Here is a 21,999-nt window from a genome sequence, read left to right as displayed (position 1 = left end):
GTGCCTGACTTGAGTTGGGGGAAAGTAAAGGCGATTGGTCGTTGTGCTGGCCCTGCTCGTTAACCGTTGGCCAAATAAACAGATGACCTTAACATCATCTGCCGTAAAGGCAAGGTCTGAAAAAAGTAAAGTTCCCCTTTCAGACCTTTCAGATAGGGCAGATGATGTAAAGGTCATGTTTCTTTGGCCCACGCTTAACGAGGGTGTCTTGTGGCCAGCAATTTACATTGGTGCATTTCTTGTAAAACTTGTCTTTGTGGAAGAGACTTAATCCTTAATCCTAGACTCTCTATTCCTTTAATTGATAGACTAGATGAACCGAAACCTTTCCCTTCAAAAACAACCAAACTAAGCTACTAGTTAAGAAATAATCTGTTGTTGATTTGTTTCGGAGATGACACTTTATTTGACCTCAAGACTATTGTCCCCAACCTTTTTTTTGTTTCAATATATGATCAAGTATTCATTAGTTGGTAGAGTCAGATGTCAAGCAGGCAGTGGACATAGTCATATGACAGGCAGGCAGTGGACAGAGTCATATGACAGGCAGGCAGTGGACATAGTCATATGACAGGCAGGCAGTGGACAGAGTCAGATGACAGGCAGGCAGTGGACAGAGTCAGATGACAGGCAGGCAGTGGACATAGTCATATGACAGGCAGGCAGTGGACATAGTCATATGACAGGCAGGCAGTGGACATAGTCAGATGACACGCATGCTGTGGGTAGTGTTATCTAAGGTGATTCAGTAATGCACTTAGACCTTGCTGCTCATTAGAAATTGTCTGTTTCAACTTGAGATGTTCCTGAAACTGTGCTAAGAATGAAGTCCATTAAATGTACTCAAAACAATTCAACTTTGACACAAAATAGTAAAATATTCTGAAAAAAAAAAGTGCACATTTTCCCCCACTAAATCAGATTTGAGCCCATGGCATAGATCTTGCTGTAAGGATGATTCAATCCCAGACAATCATATCGTGCTTAACCGTGAGCTCCAAGATGATGGGACAGACTTCCTGTGTGGCCCCGTGAGTTAATGCACGGATAGGCATGAGATCAAGACAATGCTTCGCGCTGTCATTTTTATGTACTCAAAACAACGCGTTGCTTGGATATGCTTCTACCTTCACAGTAGCTCCCCTTAGAATTTGTGTTGCCACTTCCGTTTCTCTCTCTCTCTCTCTCTCTCTCTCTCTCTCTCTCTCTCTCTTCTGTTTCTTTCTCGGTCTCTTTTTCTGTTTATTTATTTCTATCTTTTCTTGCTTTCTCTATTCGAATATCTCTTTCTCTTATTGTTTTCTCTCTCGCTGTACTTATCTCTTTGGTTCTTTCTCTTATTCTACCATTTTTTTTAACTTTCTTTTTCAATTTAATCTCTTTCTCTCTCTCTCTCTCTCTCTCTCTCTCACCTCCTACTCTCTTCTCTCATGTTTTTCTCTGTCTTACGTTCTCTCCTCTCGTTGTTCCTTTCTCTATACTTAATTCTTGCTATAAATATATAAATACACACACACACATTTCTTATTGGACATCTCCACCTTTCTCTTGTCCTTTTTTTTTTGTTCACATTATCTCCCCATTCTTTTCGAAATCTCGCCAATTATTTCCCTTCTCATCCTAATGGGAAATTATCCTATTGTGAATTGATGTCCAAAAATATAGCTAAGACTGGAAAGTTATAGATCGAGATTTACGTATTTTTTTTTATTTATTTTTTTCTCTAAGTAACTCATCTTTCTTTTGTGAGCATTAATATACATTTGGATTTATCAATAGTGCCATCTTAAGTTGTTTTAGTTTTCTAAAGATATATTTAGAAATAGTCTAACATTCACCATTCTGGCTACAATACACACATTTAAAGCGAATACATGAAATGTAAAAAGGAACTTTATATCTCTAGATTAAAATGTGTTAATTTCTAATGATTAGTTTACTTTAGTGTCCTCTCGGTTGGCAAGAAATATAGGATGTCTCCACATTAGTGTCGAGAAGATACGAGGCATTGCTTCCACCTATATAAATAGACACACAAGCATTCATAGTGCTAAAAATAGATTACAAGTTACTTCTCGGAAATTGTGAAGGTTAATATAAAAGTAAGGGTGTACAAGCAGGGGGGAAGACTGAAGCGTGGTCGATCAAAATAGTTTCACACTACATCTTGAGTATACTTTTTGGGACGGTACTAATTAAAATTAAGTTATTGTGAGTGTTTGTAGTGCGTGTTCAATATTTTTTTAAACTCACGATTTGAAGTGTTTTATTTCGTAAAGAAGGTTTTTGTTATTCCTTTAATTAAACATGTCCCTCCGGCAACAGGCTGGAATTAGAGACACTGGACATAGTTTTAATATACCACGGCACAAGGTGGAACTAACTTTCATTTAATGAAGTGTAGTCAAATATAAACGAATGGACGAACCTGCCATTGAAAGAGATTCTATTCAAGGCAAAAGACAGAGAGGAATGGAGGAAGACGAGCGATAGAACCTCGTGTGGTGCCCCCAACGGTCCAGCAGACTGAGGGTTAGGTGAATAAGGTGAAGGAAGGGTTAGGTGAATAAGGTGAAGGAAGGGTTAGGTGAATAAGGTGAAGAAAGAAGCCTAATGATCACATTCAGACTGTATTTCAGACTTTCTGGATTTCATTCTTCTATCATCATAATCTAATAGTGGTCACCTTGGTAACTCTATTGATGAAAGACATAAATGTGTGTGTTTACGGTCGGACCTTGGTGACCTGTAGGAATTACAATTTATGACAGTCTGACTGAAAGCATGATTTGGTAGAGCGTCTGGTTCTTCATATCTGAGGAGTATTAGAGTAATGTGTTACAACATGTACACATGTGATCTTTATAAAATCTTGTAGTTTAGTACTAAAGCTTGTTGCTGTAAGATATTCTAGCAATGAGTTCCTTCATTGATTTGCAGAGAAGGCTGAGTGGTAAAGTGATTGGCTTCTGAACTGAGTTCGAATCCCTGTGGAGACTGAAGACTCTTAACTTGATGTCACCATGATTTTTAAATTGCCCATTAGATCTAGCTTACTCGCATGGGTACCTGGCATAAAGCGAAGAAGTTAAAGACTGTTGTTCTATCTTCATGACACTGTCAATGCACCAAGGACTAGATGTCTGACATGAACGGGAAAAGGGGGGGGGGGGAAAGGGGAATCTAATCAATATTGATTATGAATATCAAAGAAAACAATGCTAAGAATTCGAAAGACGACGCTGCTATTCACAAAGTGTGAAAATCACTTAGATACTAGAATAATGAAAAAAAAACAACAACATGTGGATTGGGTTTTATCCCAATATAAAAAATCTCTGTGTGATTAACTCGTTCACTTCATTCTTCTCTATCTGTCCAGGTGTCAGCGGTGACGAGGTCAAGTTCAACACCAACGGCGACAGTCTCGGCCGTTACGACATCTTCCAGTTCCAGAAGGTCAACGATGAGTTCAAGTACATCAAAGTAGGAGAATGGATCGACAGGTCAGTGCCTGGAGGTGGCGGTGGCGTACCGATAGTGAGGTGGGTGGGGCATCCGTCCCTAGCAACGGGACGTAGAAGATTCACATTCATTCACATAATTCTAATGTATTGACAATAAGCTGCACTGGGACTTTTGCGATCACAACAATTAATATAATCCAAGCTATAAAAATAGATTTGGAACCTCAATATAAAAACAACCGAATTAAATATGTTTCCTTTTCGTCTATGTCAATAAGCCTTGCTTCAGGGTAAACACATTGAATATATGTCACACTCATTCATAACCTAGCGTGATGTCTGTAGGCTATTTAAGCGTAGTGACTGTAGGCTATTGAAGCGTAGTGTCTGTAGGCTATTGAAGCGTAGTGTTTGTAGGCTATTTAAGGCTATGTGGGACACTAAATTTAGATAAAAAGGTCGCAAATTTCGATGTTCAGTTTTAACCTAATTTAAAAAGCCCAAACCATTTCTGGACATAAAAATATCATTTTCATGATTGGCAAATAATTACTTATTTTTTTTTAAAATTTTTGTAAGGTATATACAGCTGTCTCTTTTCCAATTTTGTTTCGTTTTTTTCGATTTTCTCAAAATACTATTTTTATTCATATTTTTTACTACTCCTTCACTAATTCTGCATAGAATTCAATCAAACTTGTCCTGCTTATTACTTACACCACGTACAACAACTTCTTGCTTACATTTTCTAAGTCTGAATTAATATTTTGTCTTTATTGCAATAATACTTGAAAAATGAAAAAACAATAATTTGTATAGCAAGGTTAGAAAAAAAAATATATAAAAAAAAGGTTTTACTATATTTAGAAGCTAAAGGCTAAAAAATGTTTTGGTATGATTGATTTACACATTGTACATTTTTGTTTGGCAATATCTTAAATAGTTTTAGAGCCTTAGCGATTCAAAAACGATAAACAAAAATCCAATATGGCGGCTGTTGCCATGACAACCATTATAAGAAAACAATTTTTACCACATTTTATTTTATGGTTATTCATAGGGATTATACATATAAAGTTTAAAGTCATTTGATCAATAAATTAAAAAAAAGGTGTCAAGTGTCCCACATAGCCTTTAGAGAAAAGCGCAGTCTATGTTTGTCATCCTTACCTAGGGTGATTTGAGTGCGTTTGTTTGCGCTAACAGCATTTAGCGCCTGCTTGCTACACATCTAGCTTAAAGCTTGAATACTACATCTAGACGTAGCTCTTGAAATGTCCAATTGAAAGGCCAGAAATCAAACCTGTTCCGCTTGGGTATGTGTATACGTATAGCATTACAAACTTGTAACCTAGACTTCATAACTGCGTCGTAGAAAACCAAAAGACTTTCTTTCATAAGCTATACTTCGTTTCATATCTTTATTTTAATTTGAGTACCAGGTTGAGCTGGCAAAACAGAAGGTCCAGGAATAAGTTTAAAAACATCAATAAAATTACTTTTTTGTTGATTTGTTTGTTTGTTCTAAGGAACCCTGTTTTTAACGCCAACATTGACTGTATTCACCTCGCTATTTTCTTTTCTTTATTCTTGTCTTTGTATTTAGAGAAACCAAGGAAGTTCTTTTTCCTCGTCTCCTCTGACATGCTAAATATCACTGATAATTACGACGACCAGAGTTTAAATAAAGTTTATTCCCTAAACGCAGCGTTCAAAGCAGATCGTACTTAAACATGTAGAGACCAGATCCAGACGCAGATTCGCATGCACAGTATTTCGTGTTAGAATCACACATTTCCAATGCGATGGTACGGGTGAATGCTTTTAATTAAAGAACTCGTTACTTCAGCAACTGTAACGAGCTTTTAAAGCATATACTATTGTTTTCGTTTAATTTCAAAGTGATATGGTGTTTTGCTTAAGGAGTACACACTAATCGATCATTTTGTTATTACCCGTAGCCTTGGAAACATTTTGTAAACACGTAAAATAAATTGAAGAATTCCAACATTTTTTGTTGTTGTCGTTGTCGATGTAGTTGTTTTGGTGTTACTGCTGCTGTTGTTTTGGTGTTAGTATGTTACGTTGGATGACGCTGATGCTTTTAACTCGGTTCCTTGTTGCATACAATGTTAATTTATATTGTCTGTTTATTTGTTTTTAACATGCGCATTCGCCTCCTTTTTTTAATTTGTAAAATATGACACTTGATTCCAAGCCCACATTTACACACACACACATACGCAAACACACAAACTTGTAAAGAAAGTTAAAGGAAAAAAGTGTGTACAATGATTGCTCCAATCAGCCAATGCTTGTTTGTATTCTGGTTAAACAAAATATTGCGCTTGAATTTTTTTTTTATTTGTTCCAGAGAAGATGAAAGACAAAAAGAAATTTCAATAGCTCGCTGTGTTTGTTTCTTATATTGTTTCCGAAATGATTTTTAATGTGTCTTTTCTTTTTATATATCAAACAAAATTACAGCTCACGCAATAACAAAAAAGTACATGTTGTTTCATTACATTGTTATTTACGAACAAAAAAAGCAATACAAATTTATTATACACGCAGCCATTTTCCTATAAAATAATCATGTTTATAATTATAAAATGTTATCTAGTTTCTGTTTATAAACTTGTATACATCTTTAGACCTTGCGATCTATGGTGAAGATGATGTACAAGTCATATGTTCCCCACGGTTAACGAGGGTGCCATTTGGCCAGCACTACGACCAACCGCCTTTACCTTTCCCCAACTAATGTCAGGTAATTCTTAGAGCTGGGTGGACTCAGAGGCGCACTATCTAGTGTTAATCTCGATTTGGTTTCTAATAATATTAGGTTGTGATATACAACCCACACATCACCATTATGTACAACCCACACATCACCTTTATGTAAAACCGACAAATTACCTTTATGTACACCCCCCACATCACTTTTATTTACAACCCCCACATCACCTTTATGTACTACAAACACATCACCTTTATGTACAACCCCCACATCACCTTTATGTACTACCAACACCTCACCTTTATGTACAAACAACACATCACCTTTATTTACAACCAACACATCACCTTTATTTACAACCAACACATCACCTTTATGTACAACCAACACATCACCTTTATTTACAACCAACACATCAACTTTATGTACAACCAACACATCACCTTTATGTACAAACAACACATTACCTTTATTTACAAGCAACACATCACCTTTATGTACAACCAACACATCACCTTTATTTACAACCAACACATCACCTTTATGTACAACAAACACATCACCTTTATTTACAACCAACACATCACCTTTATGTACTACCAACACCTCACCTTTATTTACAACCAACACATCACCTTTATTTACAACCAACACATCACCTTTATGTACAACCAACACATCACCTTTATGTACAACCAACACATCACCTTTATTTACAAACAACACATCACCTTTATTTACAACCAACACATCACCTTTATTTACAACCAACACATCACCTTTATGTACAACCAACACATCACCTTTATTTACAACCAACACATCACCTTTATGTACAACCAACACATCACCTTTATGTACAACCAACACATCACCTTTATTTACAAGCAACACATCACCTTTATGTACAACCAACACATCACCTTTATTTACAACCAACACATCACCTTTATGTACAACCAACACATCACCTTTATGTACAACCAACACATCACCTTTATGTACAACCAACACATCACCTTTATTTACAACCAACACATCACCTTTATGTACTACCAACACCTCACCTTTATTTACAACCAACACATCACCTTTATTTACAACCAACACATCACCTTTATTTACAACCAACACATCACCTTTATGTACAACCAACACATCACCTTTATGTACAACCAACACATCACCTTTATTTACAACCAACACATCACCTTTATTTACAACCAACACATCACCTTTATTTACAACCAACACATCACCTTTATGTACAACCAACACATCACCTTTATTTACAACCAACACATCAACTTTATGTACAACCAACACATCACCTTTATGTACAAACAACACATTACCTTTATTTACAAGCAACACATCACCTTTATGTACAACCAACACATCACCTTTATTTACAACCAACACATCACCTTTATGTACAACAAACACATCACCTTTATTTACAACCAACACATCACCTTTATGTACTACCAACACCTCACCTTTATTTACAACCAACACATCACCTTTATTTACAACCAACACATCACCTTTATGTACAACCAACACATCACCTTTATGTACAACCAACACATCACCTTTATTTACAAACAACACATCACCTTTATTTACAAACAACACATCACCTTTATTTACAACCAACACATCACCTTTATGTACAACCAACACATCACCTTTATTTACAACCAACACATCACCTTTATGTACAACCAACACATCACCTTTATGTACAACCAACACATCACCTTTATTTACAAGCAACACATCACCTTTATGTACAACCAACACATCACCTTTATTTACAACCAACACATCACCTTTATGTACAACCAACACATCACCTTTATGTACAACCAACACATCACCTTTATTTACAAGCAACACATCACCTTTATTTACAAGCAACACATTACATTATCTCAAGGAGATTTCCCATGACTTGCTTTAACACATCTCTCCCCCGAGAACTCTCCAAATCTTTTTGTCCTCATGCCTGAACGTTTGAGATTTAGACCTGCCTCTTCATCTTGGAGGTTACTTGCTTGTCTGCCTTTGAACCATTTACTACCCAATCAGAAACCCCATTGGTAACGAACCATCTGGGAATTACTCCCTTAGAGCACGTAAAAGTAAGCGGGCAGTGAGTTTTAAGGTCGCCTTCTCCTCGTACGACAGCCCTAATGTCATACATGTACCAGTTCTCTCTCTCTCTCAATGTCCCGATCGTCTCTCATGCAGAACGCGACATTCATACAGAATGGGCTCTATTGTTTCTACGTCCTCGATGCAGTGGCGACACCGTGTGTCGTAGTTTTAACCGTCCGTAGTAAGCACCAATTGGACTGTGACCGACTCGGAAATGGGCTGACGGCCTTTTCAGGACGATTGAGTTGCCACCAAGCATCCTTTTTGTCTGGTCTACTCAGCTGCCTGTGGAGTTCACGACCCTTATCGGAAACATCCAAGCCATTACCAAAGCACCTGCAATCTTTTGTCGGCAAGGGATCGTACACTTTGATAGGTGTACGGCTCGTCACGCACGAGTGCCGTCTGGACCGCGGTTTTTGCGAGGTGGTCGGCCATGTCGTGACCAACCACACCACATTTTGCGGGCACCCATTGCATGAAACAGTTCACGCCGAAATGGAGAAGACGTTGCACGACCGTGATGAGTTCTTCTACACTTCAAGTGTACTTGCGGGTCTGCATTTGCACCATTTACTCTCTCCAGTCTCCGTCACTTGGATGGCTGCCTGGTCGTGCGGTATGCGCGCTGGACAGTCATTCGGTTGTCTCGATGATCCAAGGTTCGTAACCTGTCCGCCGCCATCCCCCGTAGTCCTGCGGGAGGTTTGGACTAAGGAGGACAACTCTGAAGGAACATCCCGAACATGCATAACAAACAAACTTCAGATGTGTCATGGTACATTTGGTATATTCACTGGTTGGTGATGTCTTTCAGTCATTTCATCGCAGATGATGTTTCATCTGTTTCTGTGGCACACGGTTAACGAGGGTGCCATGTAGCCAGCACAACGACCAACCGCCTTTACTTTTCCAAAACTAATAGCAGGTACCCATTAGAGCTTGGTGACCTCAAAGGAGCACTAGAGATTCCTAAATTAAAAAGTCCAGTCTTCACCAGGATTCGAACCCTAGACCCCTAGTTGGGAAGTCAAGCGCTTTACCATTCAGCCACCGCACCTTCTCATCTTGTAAGGCTCCATTTGTTTTTGTTTTTTATTTTGCTTTTTTCCTGCGTATTTGTTAATATCGCAGCATAAACAAAATTCTTGTTATTATATTTGAGAAATATATATTTTTATTTTTTTTTGTAATTACACTATTTAGCTTTTTGAACTCTATACTCCACTTTAAAAATAAAAGAGCAGTTCTGGTTTGACAATGAAAATATATTCGTTTTGTATATTGATTGATCAGTGATGGAGTCAATTCAGAGTTGTTTTGGAGTCTTCGAATCTGAGATAAGACTTTAAAACGTTTAAGTCTTTTTTGTGCGTGTGTGTTTCTAATTAAAACGAGACTGAAAAGGAAAATGTTAAGGTAGACGTTTTAATTGAATGATAAGTGGATCAGAAGAAGAGACAGAAAGAGTTGAAAAGAGAGAGAGACAAAGAGAGTGACAGAGAGAGAGACTGAGAGAAAGACACTGAGAGAAAGAACGAGAGGGAAGGAGACAGATAGACAGAAAGAGAAAGAGGGAGAGGAAGAGACAAAGACATACAGAGAGAGAGAGAGAGAGAAAGATGAGAGAGACAGAGAGACAAAGAGAGATAAGATGAGAGAGAGAGAGAGAGAGATAAGGTGAGACAGAGAAGAGAGGGAGAGAGAGAGGGGGGGGAGAGAGAGGGAGAGAGAGAGAGAGAGAGAAAGATGAGAGAGACAGAGAGACAAAGAGAGATAAGATAAGAGAGAGAGAGAGAGGGAGAGAGAGAGAAGGAGAGAGAGAGAGGGAAAGAGAGAGAGAGAGTTAATGTAAACAGGAACGAAAGAAAATGTATATAAGACATATTGACAAACAGAAGAAAAAAAATACATTTATAAAAAAAAACACTTTTGAGCAACACTTCTGGCATAAGATTAGAACAAAGCGATAGACGAAGACACAGGAAACGTTATATATTTAGAGAGAGGGGGCAGGGGTAGACAGAGATAGAAAGACAATGGCTGTGAAACGAATAAGAAAGAATCAAGAAAATAATTAAAGGAAGTAAACAGAATAAAAACACAAATGATCAGATCTGTAATAGAAAAAAAAAAGTGAAGGCTTTTTAAACAAAAATGTTCATTGAAAACAAACACTTACAAAAACAAAACAGAGAAATTAATGGCAATGTTTTAGAGAAGAAAAAACTGGATTTGAAACAAAAAAAAAAAGTTTATTAACAGAAAAAAAGATTGTAATTCTACTGCTTGTTATTTCTTTCCTATAAATCAGAACACTTTAAGGCAGCGCTTCTAGGACTGCAGCACTGCGAAAACTGCCTTTTAACTTTTGTTAGGCGTCTCGGCGCTGTCTCCTGTGCAGGTAAAGTCTATACGGAGGTGACACCCGAACCATGTAACACAAGGCGAAACGCCAACCAAAATACTCAACGCTGTCGAACACGAAGTTTACTATGTAACGATGAGAACCGTCGAATATCGTTAAACTAAATCTCTACTTCAGAAACTTAAAGCCGACCTCTCTCTAAAGCTGTTAGAAGTATTCTGTGTTTACTTTCGTTACAACTCAAATCCTAGTTTTCTATTTAACAGTCGCCTCATTGTCGCTAAGCCAAAACTTTACCCAAAATTCCCAATCGTGTCCTAACAGTATAAATCCGTATGGTTGTATTAGTCGAAAAATAAACCCTACAAAAACTCAATTTTTTTTTCTATATTATTAATGTTTAAAAAGTAGTAATCAAATGACGAGACTTTGTTTCATCTTCTCAATAAGACCTTTCATACAGTTTTTTCAACAAAACGCGCTTTAAAAAAGACATTTGTCATACTTCTTCGTCCCAACGAGTCTGTAGTCGACGTGCCCTTCTTACGTCAGAACGGTCAAATTTCTCCCTTATCTTCTTTATCTTATATAATACAGACGTTACTTCAAAAAAGAAGATGATTACGTCCTACGCGTCATGCATTTAGTCATGCATATTAACCAATGACTTAAATTCTGCCAAGTCACTGGTTTTCCTGGCTAGCTCAGGCAACCCATTCCATGCTCTAATAGCACTAGGGAAGAAGGAGTATTTGTACAAATTTGTCCTAGCATATGGGACGAGGAATGTGCCTTTATCTTTGTGTCTTTCAGAGTATTTTATTAAATTTTGTTTTTGTATTTGAAGATTATGGTTCAGTGTTTTATGTAAGATTGCTACTTTACTTTTGAGCCTTCTGTCCTGAAGGCTTTCTAAATTTAGTGATTTTACTAAAGGTGTTACTCTAGTCAAATGTGAATATTCGTTTGTTATGAATCTCACTGCTCTATTTTGTGTCTGTTCCAGTTTCTTAATGTTTTCTTGAGTTGAGGGGTCCCAAACGGAGGATGCATATTCTATTATTGGCCTAACCAAGGTTAAGTAACATTTTAGTTTTATGTTCTTATTTGATTTATAGAAATTTCTTTTAATAAATCCTAATGCTTTGTTTGATTTTTTTGTAGTTTCATCAATATGTGGATTCCATGATAGTTTTTCATTTATTATAACACCTAGGTATTTTGCGTTTTTAGTCTGTGATACTGGTTTGCCATGAATAAGATAAGTGGAATTAATTTGTTTTAGTTTTTTTGTTACTCTTAACAACTGACATTTTTCTGGGTGGAAAGACATGCTCCAATTTGATTCCCATTTCTGTAATTCATCTAATTCTCTTTGTAAAATATCTGTGTCTTGTGTTGTTTTTATTGTTCTATATATTATGCAATCGTCTGCAAATAATCTGACTTTTGTTCCTGAACTAATGCAATTTGGTAAATCATTTATGTAAATTAAAAATAGTAGTGGACCCAAGACTGTACCTTGAGGTACACCTGAGTTTACTGTTATCGGTGTTGATTTAGAGCCATTTATTATTACAGTTTGTTCTCTCCCTATCAGAAAGTCTTTAATCCACTGATGCAGTGGACCATTAATGCCGAAATATTTTAATTTTTTAAGCAAACTATGGTGGTGAACTTTGTCAAAAGCCTTAGAAAAATCTAGTAAGATAGCATCTATTTGTTCACTATTATCTAAACCTTTTGAAAAATCATGAATTAGTCCTATTAGTTGTGTTTCACATGATCTATATTTCCTAAAGCCATGTTGGTATGGTGTGAGGACATTATGTTTGTCTAAGTGGTTTATGATGTTGCTACATATTATGTGTTCTAGGATTTTACATGTGATGCTGGTAAGTGATACTGGTCTGTAGTTCCCTGGGTCAGATTTTTCTCCTTTTTTAAATAGGGGGGGGGGGTGACATTAGCTTCTTTCCAGTCCTTTGGTACTCTGCCCTGGTTAAGTGAAGCCTGAAAGAGTATTTTGAACACTGGGGCTAGCTCATTACTTAGTTCTTTGAGTAATCTAGCTGGAATACCATCAGGTCCAGAAGCTTTATTTGGTTTGGTGTTGGCTAATAGTTTTTGAATTCCATTTTCTTGTACTACTATATTATCTATGTTGTCTACTTGGTTCAAATTCAGTAATATGTCTTTGTCTCCTGGGGCTGAGAATGCTGATGCAAAGTATTTGTTTAGAATGTTTGCTTTAGTTTCATTATCATTCTGTATTATGTTATGTTCATCTTTTAATGGCACTACACCTGTTGTTTCCATTTTCTTAGACTTAATGTATGACCATAGGTTTTTGTTGTTATCTTTAGATATTACATTGTTTATGTATTCACTCTGCAGCTGTCTGCTTACTTTTTGGGTTAAGTGTTTAATTTTTATATACTTTTTGTAAACTCTTTCTGCATTAGTTTCTTTAAATTTTCTATAAAGTAAAGGCGGTTGGTCGTAGTGCTGGCCTCATGAAACCCTCGTTAACCGTAGGCCCACAGACACAGATGACCTTTACATCATTTGCCCTATAGATCATAAGGTGTGAAAGGGGAACTGACGTATCAACGTTCTGTTGACATGTGTGAATAACTTAGACCAACTACCAGTAAAAAAAGAAAAAAAAAGTTCCCCTTTCACACCTTATGATCTATAGGGCAAATGATGTAAAGGTCATCTGTGTCTGTGGGCCTACGGTTAACGAGGGTTTCATGAGGCCAGCACTACGACCAACCGCCTTTACTTTTCACCAACTAGTCTCTGGGGGGACTCAAAGACTACAAGAACTTTTAATACCGAACACAAGAAATGAGCTTAAGTCGATCAAGCCCATAACAAATGTTCATGTTCTATTGTATCAAATGTGGACAAAGGAGAAATGTGGACAAAGTAGAAAAAATAGACTTCTCAGTGATCTAGTGAGAAGCATTCTTCTACAAAGTACAATTCGAATAATACGTTTGCACGAACAATGAACAACTGCAACATGTTACTACGTCTGAGAAATCTAACATTGTAATAGAGTCCAGCGTTATTCTCGACCTGCCGAAGTGAGGATTATTTATTAAGAAACTTTTTTTTTTTTGCAATGCTGTACATACACATTTAAATATTGATCTCATAAAAAACACTTTACAACAATATTTCATAATTTTAACAATCATGTCTTGTTTTTTTAATGATATATCGTTTTATCTTCCTAACTATGACATTTAACATCGTTTTCACGAGAAGCATTGGCAAAAAGGTCGACTGAACAAAAATACGCCAACGCGATTCTTACCCGCTTTCTCACATCTGAACGGTAATTACAAATGTAATGCTCTAACGACAGTTTCACCCACTACACACGCTATGAATCACATTTTTCGTAGTGTATTAAATCTGCGCTCTTTTTATTGTGATGAAAGCTATGATGTGTACACCACGAGAAGGCATTACTACAGCTTAGAAAGTAGGAAAACCCTTATAGCCAAAGGTTTCACTGAGGGAACTTACCTCAAGCCGGCTATTGGGAGAGGACAAGAAAGTTTGTTTTTATTGGCTGGGAAACGTCACATGTAAATGGCTAAGAATTTGTCTAGAACTTTTACAGTCTTTCGTTAAAGACGTTTCAGCTATAAATATTTAAGCCCAGTTTGTACAATTTAATTTAAAAATAAAGAATGTCCTCCTTTACAAAGCTTTGCCCTCCTTTCTGTCCTACTATGGTCGTTAAAATGTCTGGTATCATTTTTGTAGTAACCCCCCCCCTTGGTTTAAAAAAATATTTTTGTATTGGTTATGATGTAATTGACCTGCGAGTAGGTGAAGCAAACGTTTGGACCATCGTTCAACATTATGCATATTACATCGTATATCTTATCTTATCTTATATAATACAGACGTTACTTCAAAAAATCAAAATGATTTTAACAACGTGTAGAAAGGGGTGAGATAAATATGTATATTTCTCTAAACCATTTTTACTTATGAAAGTTTTTTATGTAGCCTATTTTTTTTTCTTACAGAAATATTCAGCACATGAAATATGGAAACATATTGTAAAATAATATTTTCGACATTTCTATATTTTATTTCAAAGGAGAAAGGTCTCCCGAGTAGGGCCTGGGGCTCTTAGGAGCACAACAACGCCCCTGATCTTCAGAATTCAATCGATGTTTTACGACGTTACGTGAGTGTCAACATTTCTGCCATCTCTGAGATACGCCACTGCAGACAAGCTTTTATCTAATTTTAGAAACATGTCTTTCACATTGTAGTTATATTGTAGAAGCTAGGAAAAAGGAAATGGAGAGAGAGAGAAAAAAAAAGGAAGATGTGGAAGAAAGGCATGCGTGATTGACAGATCAATAAAATAGAACTGTAAGAATGAAATGTCACAATGAAACGGGGTGGTTGGGGGGGGGGGGCTTGTCGAAGGGGGAAACAGGAAGCTACAAAAAGAAAGTGATTTCCTTGAAGCATCCGTGACCGAAAACGCCTGGACCTGGACAGCTGTCTTGAATACAGGACCAAGACGCCTGGACCTAGACAGCTGTCTTGAATACAGGACCAAATACAAGGTCGCGGAGATTAGTGTCAGACCTTTTGTTATCAGGCAACCAATTTAGTAACGACTAAATTTCTTTTTGTGAGTGTGTGTGTGTGAGGAAAGGGGTTGTCATTTTTACAAAGCTTACTTAAGTCTGTCTGTCTGTCTGTCTGGATTCCTCTACACGTTTTTTCTCCTACTTCCCGTACTCGGAGGAAGTTGAAATTTTGCACATTTAACCCGAACTAAAAAAAATAACCAATTAGATTATTATTAGTGGCTAATAGTGGTAATGAATTATATTGGGTTTTTTTAAAATGGGAAACGGAAATGAATCTTGCAGTATTGAGACGAATTACAGTAATTAAGCTGTTCTTTTCCCTAAATATCTTTTGTTTATCGAAATGATATTGACTTTCAGCTCCCATGATCTATAAAATTGTCTAAATAAACCTTTAAGGAGTCTCTGTTGCCATGAAGTGTAACTAATGACTAACGAATATAGATACAAAAAAAAAGTTATAACGAATGAAGTTTCTAATCCTTCACTTTAGGTGTGCATATTGAAGCAGGGGAGAAACAAGACACAAAATAATCCAGGGTATGAGTTAGGAATTTTCCATCGTTTGGGGGGCCCGGGGGCTTGATCTCTTTGGGGGGCCCCTGCATTCTTGCGTAATATTTAATTTTTAATGTAAAAAAAACACTCATTTGGAGGGGGGGAAGCCTATTCAAGTGGGGGCCAGGGGGCATTTTCAAATTCTCCCTCCATCTCCCCCATCCTAGCTACGCCACTGAAACAATCTATCAAGCGAGCGACACGTTTCTTGTAAAGAAAGAAATGTTACTAGATCACTCTTAAGATATTTCAAATCAACATATAAACATTTCACCCGATCCCTCCAGGGATATTTAGCATCATAGCATAGGCTACTTCTCAATAAGCACTGTAATTTAAAAAAAAATATATGGAACAAATTAGGCCTGTTTTTTACACAGTTTAAATCAACTCAATCTGTCTGTCTGTCTGGTACAAATCTTGTCAACGTTATTACTCCAACTTCCTGTTCTCGGATCAAGTTGAAACTTTGCATAATTATTCATAGTCAAAGACGATACATGAATTACTTTTGATATACAACCAATAAGCTAATATGGATGGCTGCCTGGTCGTGCGGTTTGCGCGCTGGACTGTCGTTCAGATTTATCGACGGTCGAGGGTTCAAACCCTGCCCGCTCCCATCCCCCGTCGTCCTGCGGGAGGTTTGGACTAGGAAGTAAACTATCTTCAACTCTGAAGGAACATCCGAAACATGTAAAACATTTTACAAACAAACAGCTAATTCATTAAGGATAATTAAAAATTATATTATATGTAAAAGGAGATAAATCTTGTACTATTGCTAGAATATGGCAGTAATTGTGTGTTTGTTTTCCAGAATATTAGCTTTTTTTTTTTTTTAGTATTATTTTTTATTTTGCTTGTTTAAAAATAAAAACAACATACCGTGTTCCTTTTTGTATGTTGAAAACAAAACATAAAATGTTATTTTCTTTTAGTGTCGCGTCACAAACATTTCAGCGCGTGACGAGTTACGATTGCAGACGTTATTGTTTCCCATAATTCCTCTGGGAAGTCGACTAGTTCTCTCATTTCAAGCCACACAGACTTTCCACCACCCCGACCAAAGTGATTCAACCTTTTCCCTTGTTTTGTTTTTAACCTCATGTTTCTTTCTTTTCATTTTGTTTTCTTACCTTCTGTTTCTTTCTCTTTTTTTTTTTTTCATCTTTAGTTTCTTCCTTTCGTCATGTTTTAAAACTTAAAATATAATAAATTTAGGAAATGAAATGCACTTTTTTTTTTCAGGTGTGGCATTCATTAGTAATTATAATATAGCGGTTGCTCTATAAATTGCATTATAAGGAAATATAGTGAGGAAGGCTCCATTAAACAAAGAGAGATGCTCTATGCTTTTCGGTCTTCTTCCTCACACCCCCCTCTCTCTCTTCATATTAAGCCCGTTTATTTATAGCTCGTCATTCTGAGGCCATGTTTAATCTGTTGCTTAAAAATGAAAATAGACATTTTCAATTTGGTGTTTTAAACCCTTTATGGAGCCGATCCCGTCATTTATTCTCTCACTTTCTGTTAAACACAGGCATGTAAGGGTTAAAACGGTTTTTTTTTAAATCAATAGTGAGTGAAAGAAACAAATAGATCGTTCCCATTGGTTGGATCTGTTCTCGCTCTCGTCTCGAGACAACCATGTCAACCGTGTCTTCAGGTCTCAAAGGTCGCAACTCCAAACGTTGTCAATTAAAAGTCACGTGGGTCATGCGATTGTTTTTTTTTTGTTTTTTTTTTGTTTTTTTTTTTACAGAGTTTATATCAACTCACTCTGTTTATCTGGTACAAATCTGGTACAAATGTGGTACAACCTTATTCCTCCCGCTTCCCGTTCTCGGCTCAAGTTGAACTTTTGCACAATTATTGATTATCGATGAGAATACATGAATCATTAAAAAAAACAACAACACTTAAATAATCAATAGATCGTAATTAACTAATTTATATATATAATAAGTAATCACTCTATAAGTTGTAAAAAAAAGTAAAGTTCACCTTTCAGACCTTGTGGTCTATACGTTGTATTAACATACAGTAATGTTTACGCTATTAACAGAGAACATACCTATATATGTTCCACATCGTTTTATAATAATGATAAAGTTTAAACATCATTGCCGTTTGTAGGTCTACATTAACTCTTTCACTCCTAACTGACGATACCAACGTTGATTAGACCCCATTAAATTACATCATTTTTCGGTTTTATAAACTTTAATTTGTGTTAAATAAAAAGAGCATGCATTCTTCTATAATTCTATACATTATATACATTATACACATTATATGTTCCTGATTGCATACAAAAAAAAAGTTATTGAAGTCTAATCTTAACAGGGTAGTGAAACACAAATGACCAAAATGAATACTCCGATCGGAACTTGGAAAATAACTACGGAGAGAAAGAGTTAAAAAAAAAAAGGTGGGCACTATTCCAAAACAGCAACACCATATCCCAGAGAGAGAGAGAGAGAGAGAGAGAGAGAGAGAGAGAAAGAGAGAGAGAGAGAGAGTAATGAATGCGACATAGTTGAACTAACTTAATCTGCACTTTTTCTCAGAAAGCAAAAAGAGATTATCATTGAGATCAGTGTTTTCATGTCTTGACATTTAGACGAACATTAAAAGGAAAGGAGGAAATAGAAAAAGAACGCAGAAGAGTTCTCACATGGTTCAAAGTTAGGATCGACATTAGGCAAACTTAAAAGATTGTAGCTGCGGCTGGTATCCAAAATTATCAAAGCAATACACACACATTCTCACTAACACACTCACAAACACAGATACTGCTCCTCGCGACCCCCGCCCGACCTCTTTGAAAAAAAAATCGACATTCACCAAACTGGAGTCACTGCTTCAATTAGTGCCAGAGTGGCTTCATAAGTAGAATGGCCAACGGCAAATCACAGGACAGAAAATATGGCGCAAGCCACAATAACTAGATCTAATATCTGCCAATTTAAAACAAGTAAAATGTACGAAAATAGTTTGATACGATCAAAGCTTATATTGAGTGACATTGAATCAATTATTTTGAATCAATTAGTAGATCTAGAGGATTCTAGACTAACATTAACATGGAGTTAGATATAATGATAAAGATGTTGATGAAGATAATGATGATGGTGATGATAATGGAGATGGTGATGATGGTGATGATGATGATGGTGAAGATGGTGATGATGATGGTGATGATGATGGTGAAGATGGTGATGATGATGATGGTGATAATGGTGATGATGATGATGGTGAAGATGGTGATGATGTTGATGGTGATGATGAGGAAAATGGTGATAATGATGAGGATTTTGAATTTTTCTTATACCACATTACGTAACCTTGTAATAATTTTAAAATAATTCGAATATGAGGTGCTGGTAGTGCAGTATCTAAATAAAATGTTTACACGCTTTTTTTTTAATTATACATTGAAGTTTTTCTTAAACATAACTTATAATAAAAATGAATTTTTTAATAAAGGAACATATCAATTTAAAAATCTCTTTTATGCCAATGAGGCGCGGTGGCTGACTGGTAAAGCACTTGACTTCCAGACCGGAGGTCCCGGGCTCAAATCCTAGTGAAGACTGGGATTTTAAGTTTCTGGAACTTTGGGCCCCTCTGAGTGCACGAAACTTAATGGGTACCTGACATAAACCCTCGTTAATGGTGGGCCACAGAAACTAATAACATTTACATCTTCTGCCCTTTAGATCGCAGTGCCTGATAATGGTACTTTTATGCCAGAAGATTTACACACACACAAATTATACAATACCTACTCTTTTTTCACGTCTTTTTAAAACTATTGATTCTTCTTCTTGTTCTTATTTTAAGCACCCAATATCTATTTTAAACAAATCCTGTTCAAGAGTAGGACTGATGTTAAATATATCGAGCTGCGTTAATGACCTCTGCAATCTAGCTTGACATCGACATCCACAATTAGGGAAAGTCTTTATGGAAACAATCAATGCCTGGTGTCTCCCACGTGCCATGTCCCATCATGCAACGCGCTCTCTGTACTGGTCAGACATTTTGTGTTTGTGTTCTATATAGAGACAATGGCAATGGACACGATGAGACAGAATTTAGCTAATTCTGCAGTTTTACTTTTTTTTTTCCTTATGTAAAAGTCCACTGGCGTATTAAATGAACCAAAAGTCTAGAAAATTCTTTAGGACATCTGGAGCTGTCTTTAAAAAAAATCGTTACATTTTTTTTTTACTTTGTTACTTTACATCCAAAGATGTCTCCGAACAAGAGATTTTACGACAACGTCTAGAGTTGAGTTTAGAGCTAAAGAAGGAGGGAAAAAGTTGAAAAAAAAATGTAAGGTCGTCAACCGCTGACAGATATGATGAAGACATTTTTTTGTTGGTCAGGGGAGGTTAGTATTGACTATTAACCTGCTCACAAGACCGTTAACTCTGCGACATTTTATCTGAAATGAAACTCTCCGTCAAACTGAGCTATTTTGGGATTTTCATGTTTTTTTTTCTTTAAGAAGTGGTTAAAGGCTGGTTTTAGAATTCTCTCTAATGCTATGCACATTGTTTATTAAGTATGAAAATAACAAGACTATAAGGAAGAAGAAGAGAGAGAGAGAGAGGGAGGGGGAGGGGAAGAGAAAGAGAGAGCGAAAGAAAAGAGAGAGAGAGAGAGAGAAAATGAAATGGATTTAGCTGGCATTGTTTAGTTCCCATTTCTACGGTCTTTATCTTCCAAATCTGTTTTGAAAATGATTATTCAATTACCGTAGTTGAACTAATAAACATTCTTTCAGTTTTCCTATTATCGAAATATGATGGATTATTTCGAGATACGAACCTTTATTAGGGTTATCACACACTTAGCAAAAGAAGGACACGTCCTCCCATTTGTGGTCGTGTCCTCTTCCGTCATGGAAATGACATTTATTTTGAAAATGTCTGTCTTTTACTCTAGTTAATTGCAATTACATATTATTCAGCAATTCTTCAAATTTTCTGGTTCAAACTAAAAAATTTACTCATACATTAAACAAGAATGTTATTTTTTAATTAACCTCCTTCTTGTACAGGTGTTCTTATCATTCAAGACTGTTCAAAAGAAGCCTGTTCATTAGAGCTCCTGAAGATCTGAGCTTTTTCCTTTGCATTCCCGGGCATGCTGACCTCGAAATAGCTTTCTCTCTGATCAAGGCGCAATGGACAAAAAAAAAAAAAAAAAAGTAGAGGGCCTTCAATCCGAAAATGTCTAAGAACTACATACATTTGTGAAGTCATTTCACAGACTTTGATTTATTCACATGTTTCATAAATAACATGTCAACTTAGTTTTTAAAATTTACATTTTTTCTACCCGTAGGCATGAAATGTCTCGTAACTTTTAACTACTTTCTAGAAGGGATCTACCTCAGTGATGCCCATCCTAATTCGACCTGCAGGCCATTTTAATTTCCGACACTCGTGTCGCGGGCCACATGATCAAGAAAAGGTAAAAAAAATAAATAATGAAATTGACCTGAAACTATTTTGATTGAACCCTGTGAATCTAGTACTTATATTGATAACATTGATATTTGAGGTTTATCTTTAATCTATTTTTTGTTCGGAAAATGGCTTCGTTTCTGTTTAAATTGTGAGCAATAGTGTAGCTAGGCTTACCTCTAATCCATTTTCTCGTCTTTTTTTTTGTAAATATTCCCATGGATCCTCCAATCTCTAGGCGTAGTTTAAATATCTTTTATTCGAGGCTCAAACTAAAAATGCCACCATTTTTTTTTATGTTGTTTCTAGACCTAAATGTTGTATTTTTGAAACAGCCAGATGTCTTCAAAAAAAATTGTGACTTATTATAATGTCCTAAAGATTGTAAAATTCGGTCAATGGTTCTGGTAGATTCTTAATTCTCTTTTCATAAAAGCAAAGAATGTTAAAGGTCGTGGTACCAATCCATCAGAGAAAAAGTGAGGTGGGCCGGGTAAAAGCTTGTCGCGGGCCGGATGTGGCCCGCGGGCCGTATTTTGGGCATCACTGATCTACCTGATTGAAAAACAAACATTTCATC

General features: G+C 36.4%; 1 protein-coding gene across 1 annotated transcript in view; it reads left to right on the top strand.

Moving 5' to 3' along the window:
* LOC106068234 (metabotropic glutamate receptor 8-like) overlaps positions 1-21,999 on the top strand; it is a 203,220-nt gene that overhangs the window by 165,743 nt on the left and 15,478 nt on the right. The window contains exon 8 of the mRNA XM_056027372.1: positions 3,383-3,506. Within this exon, the coding sequence (XP_055883347.1) occupies positions 3,383-3,506 (124 nt within the window). The remainder of the gene's footprint in view (positions 1-3,382; positions 3,507-21,999) is intronic.

Source organism: Biomphalaria glabrata, chromosome 4 (assembly GCF_947242115.1).
Source record: "Biomphalaria glabrata chromosome 4, xgBioGlab47.1, whole genome shotgun sequence".
Classification (NCBI taxonomy): Eukaryota; Metazoa; Mollusca; class Gastropoda; family Planorbidae; genus Biomphalaria; species Biomphalaria glabrata.
The sequence above is the reverse complement of the archived record's forward strand: the minus strand, read 5'-3'. Positions and strand labels throughout refer to the sequence as shown.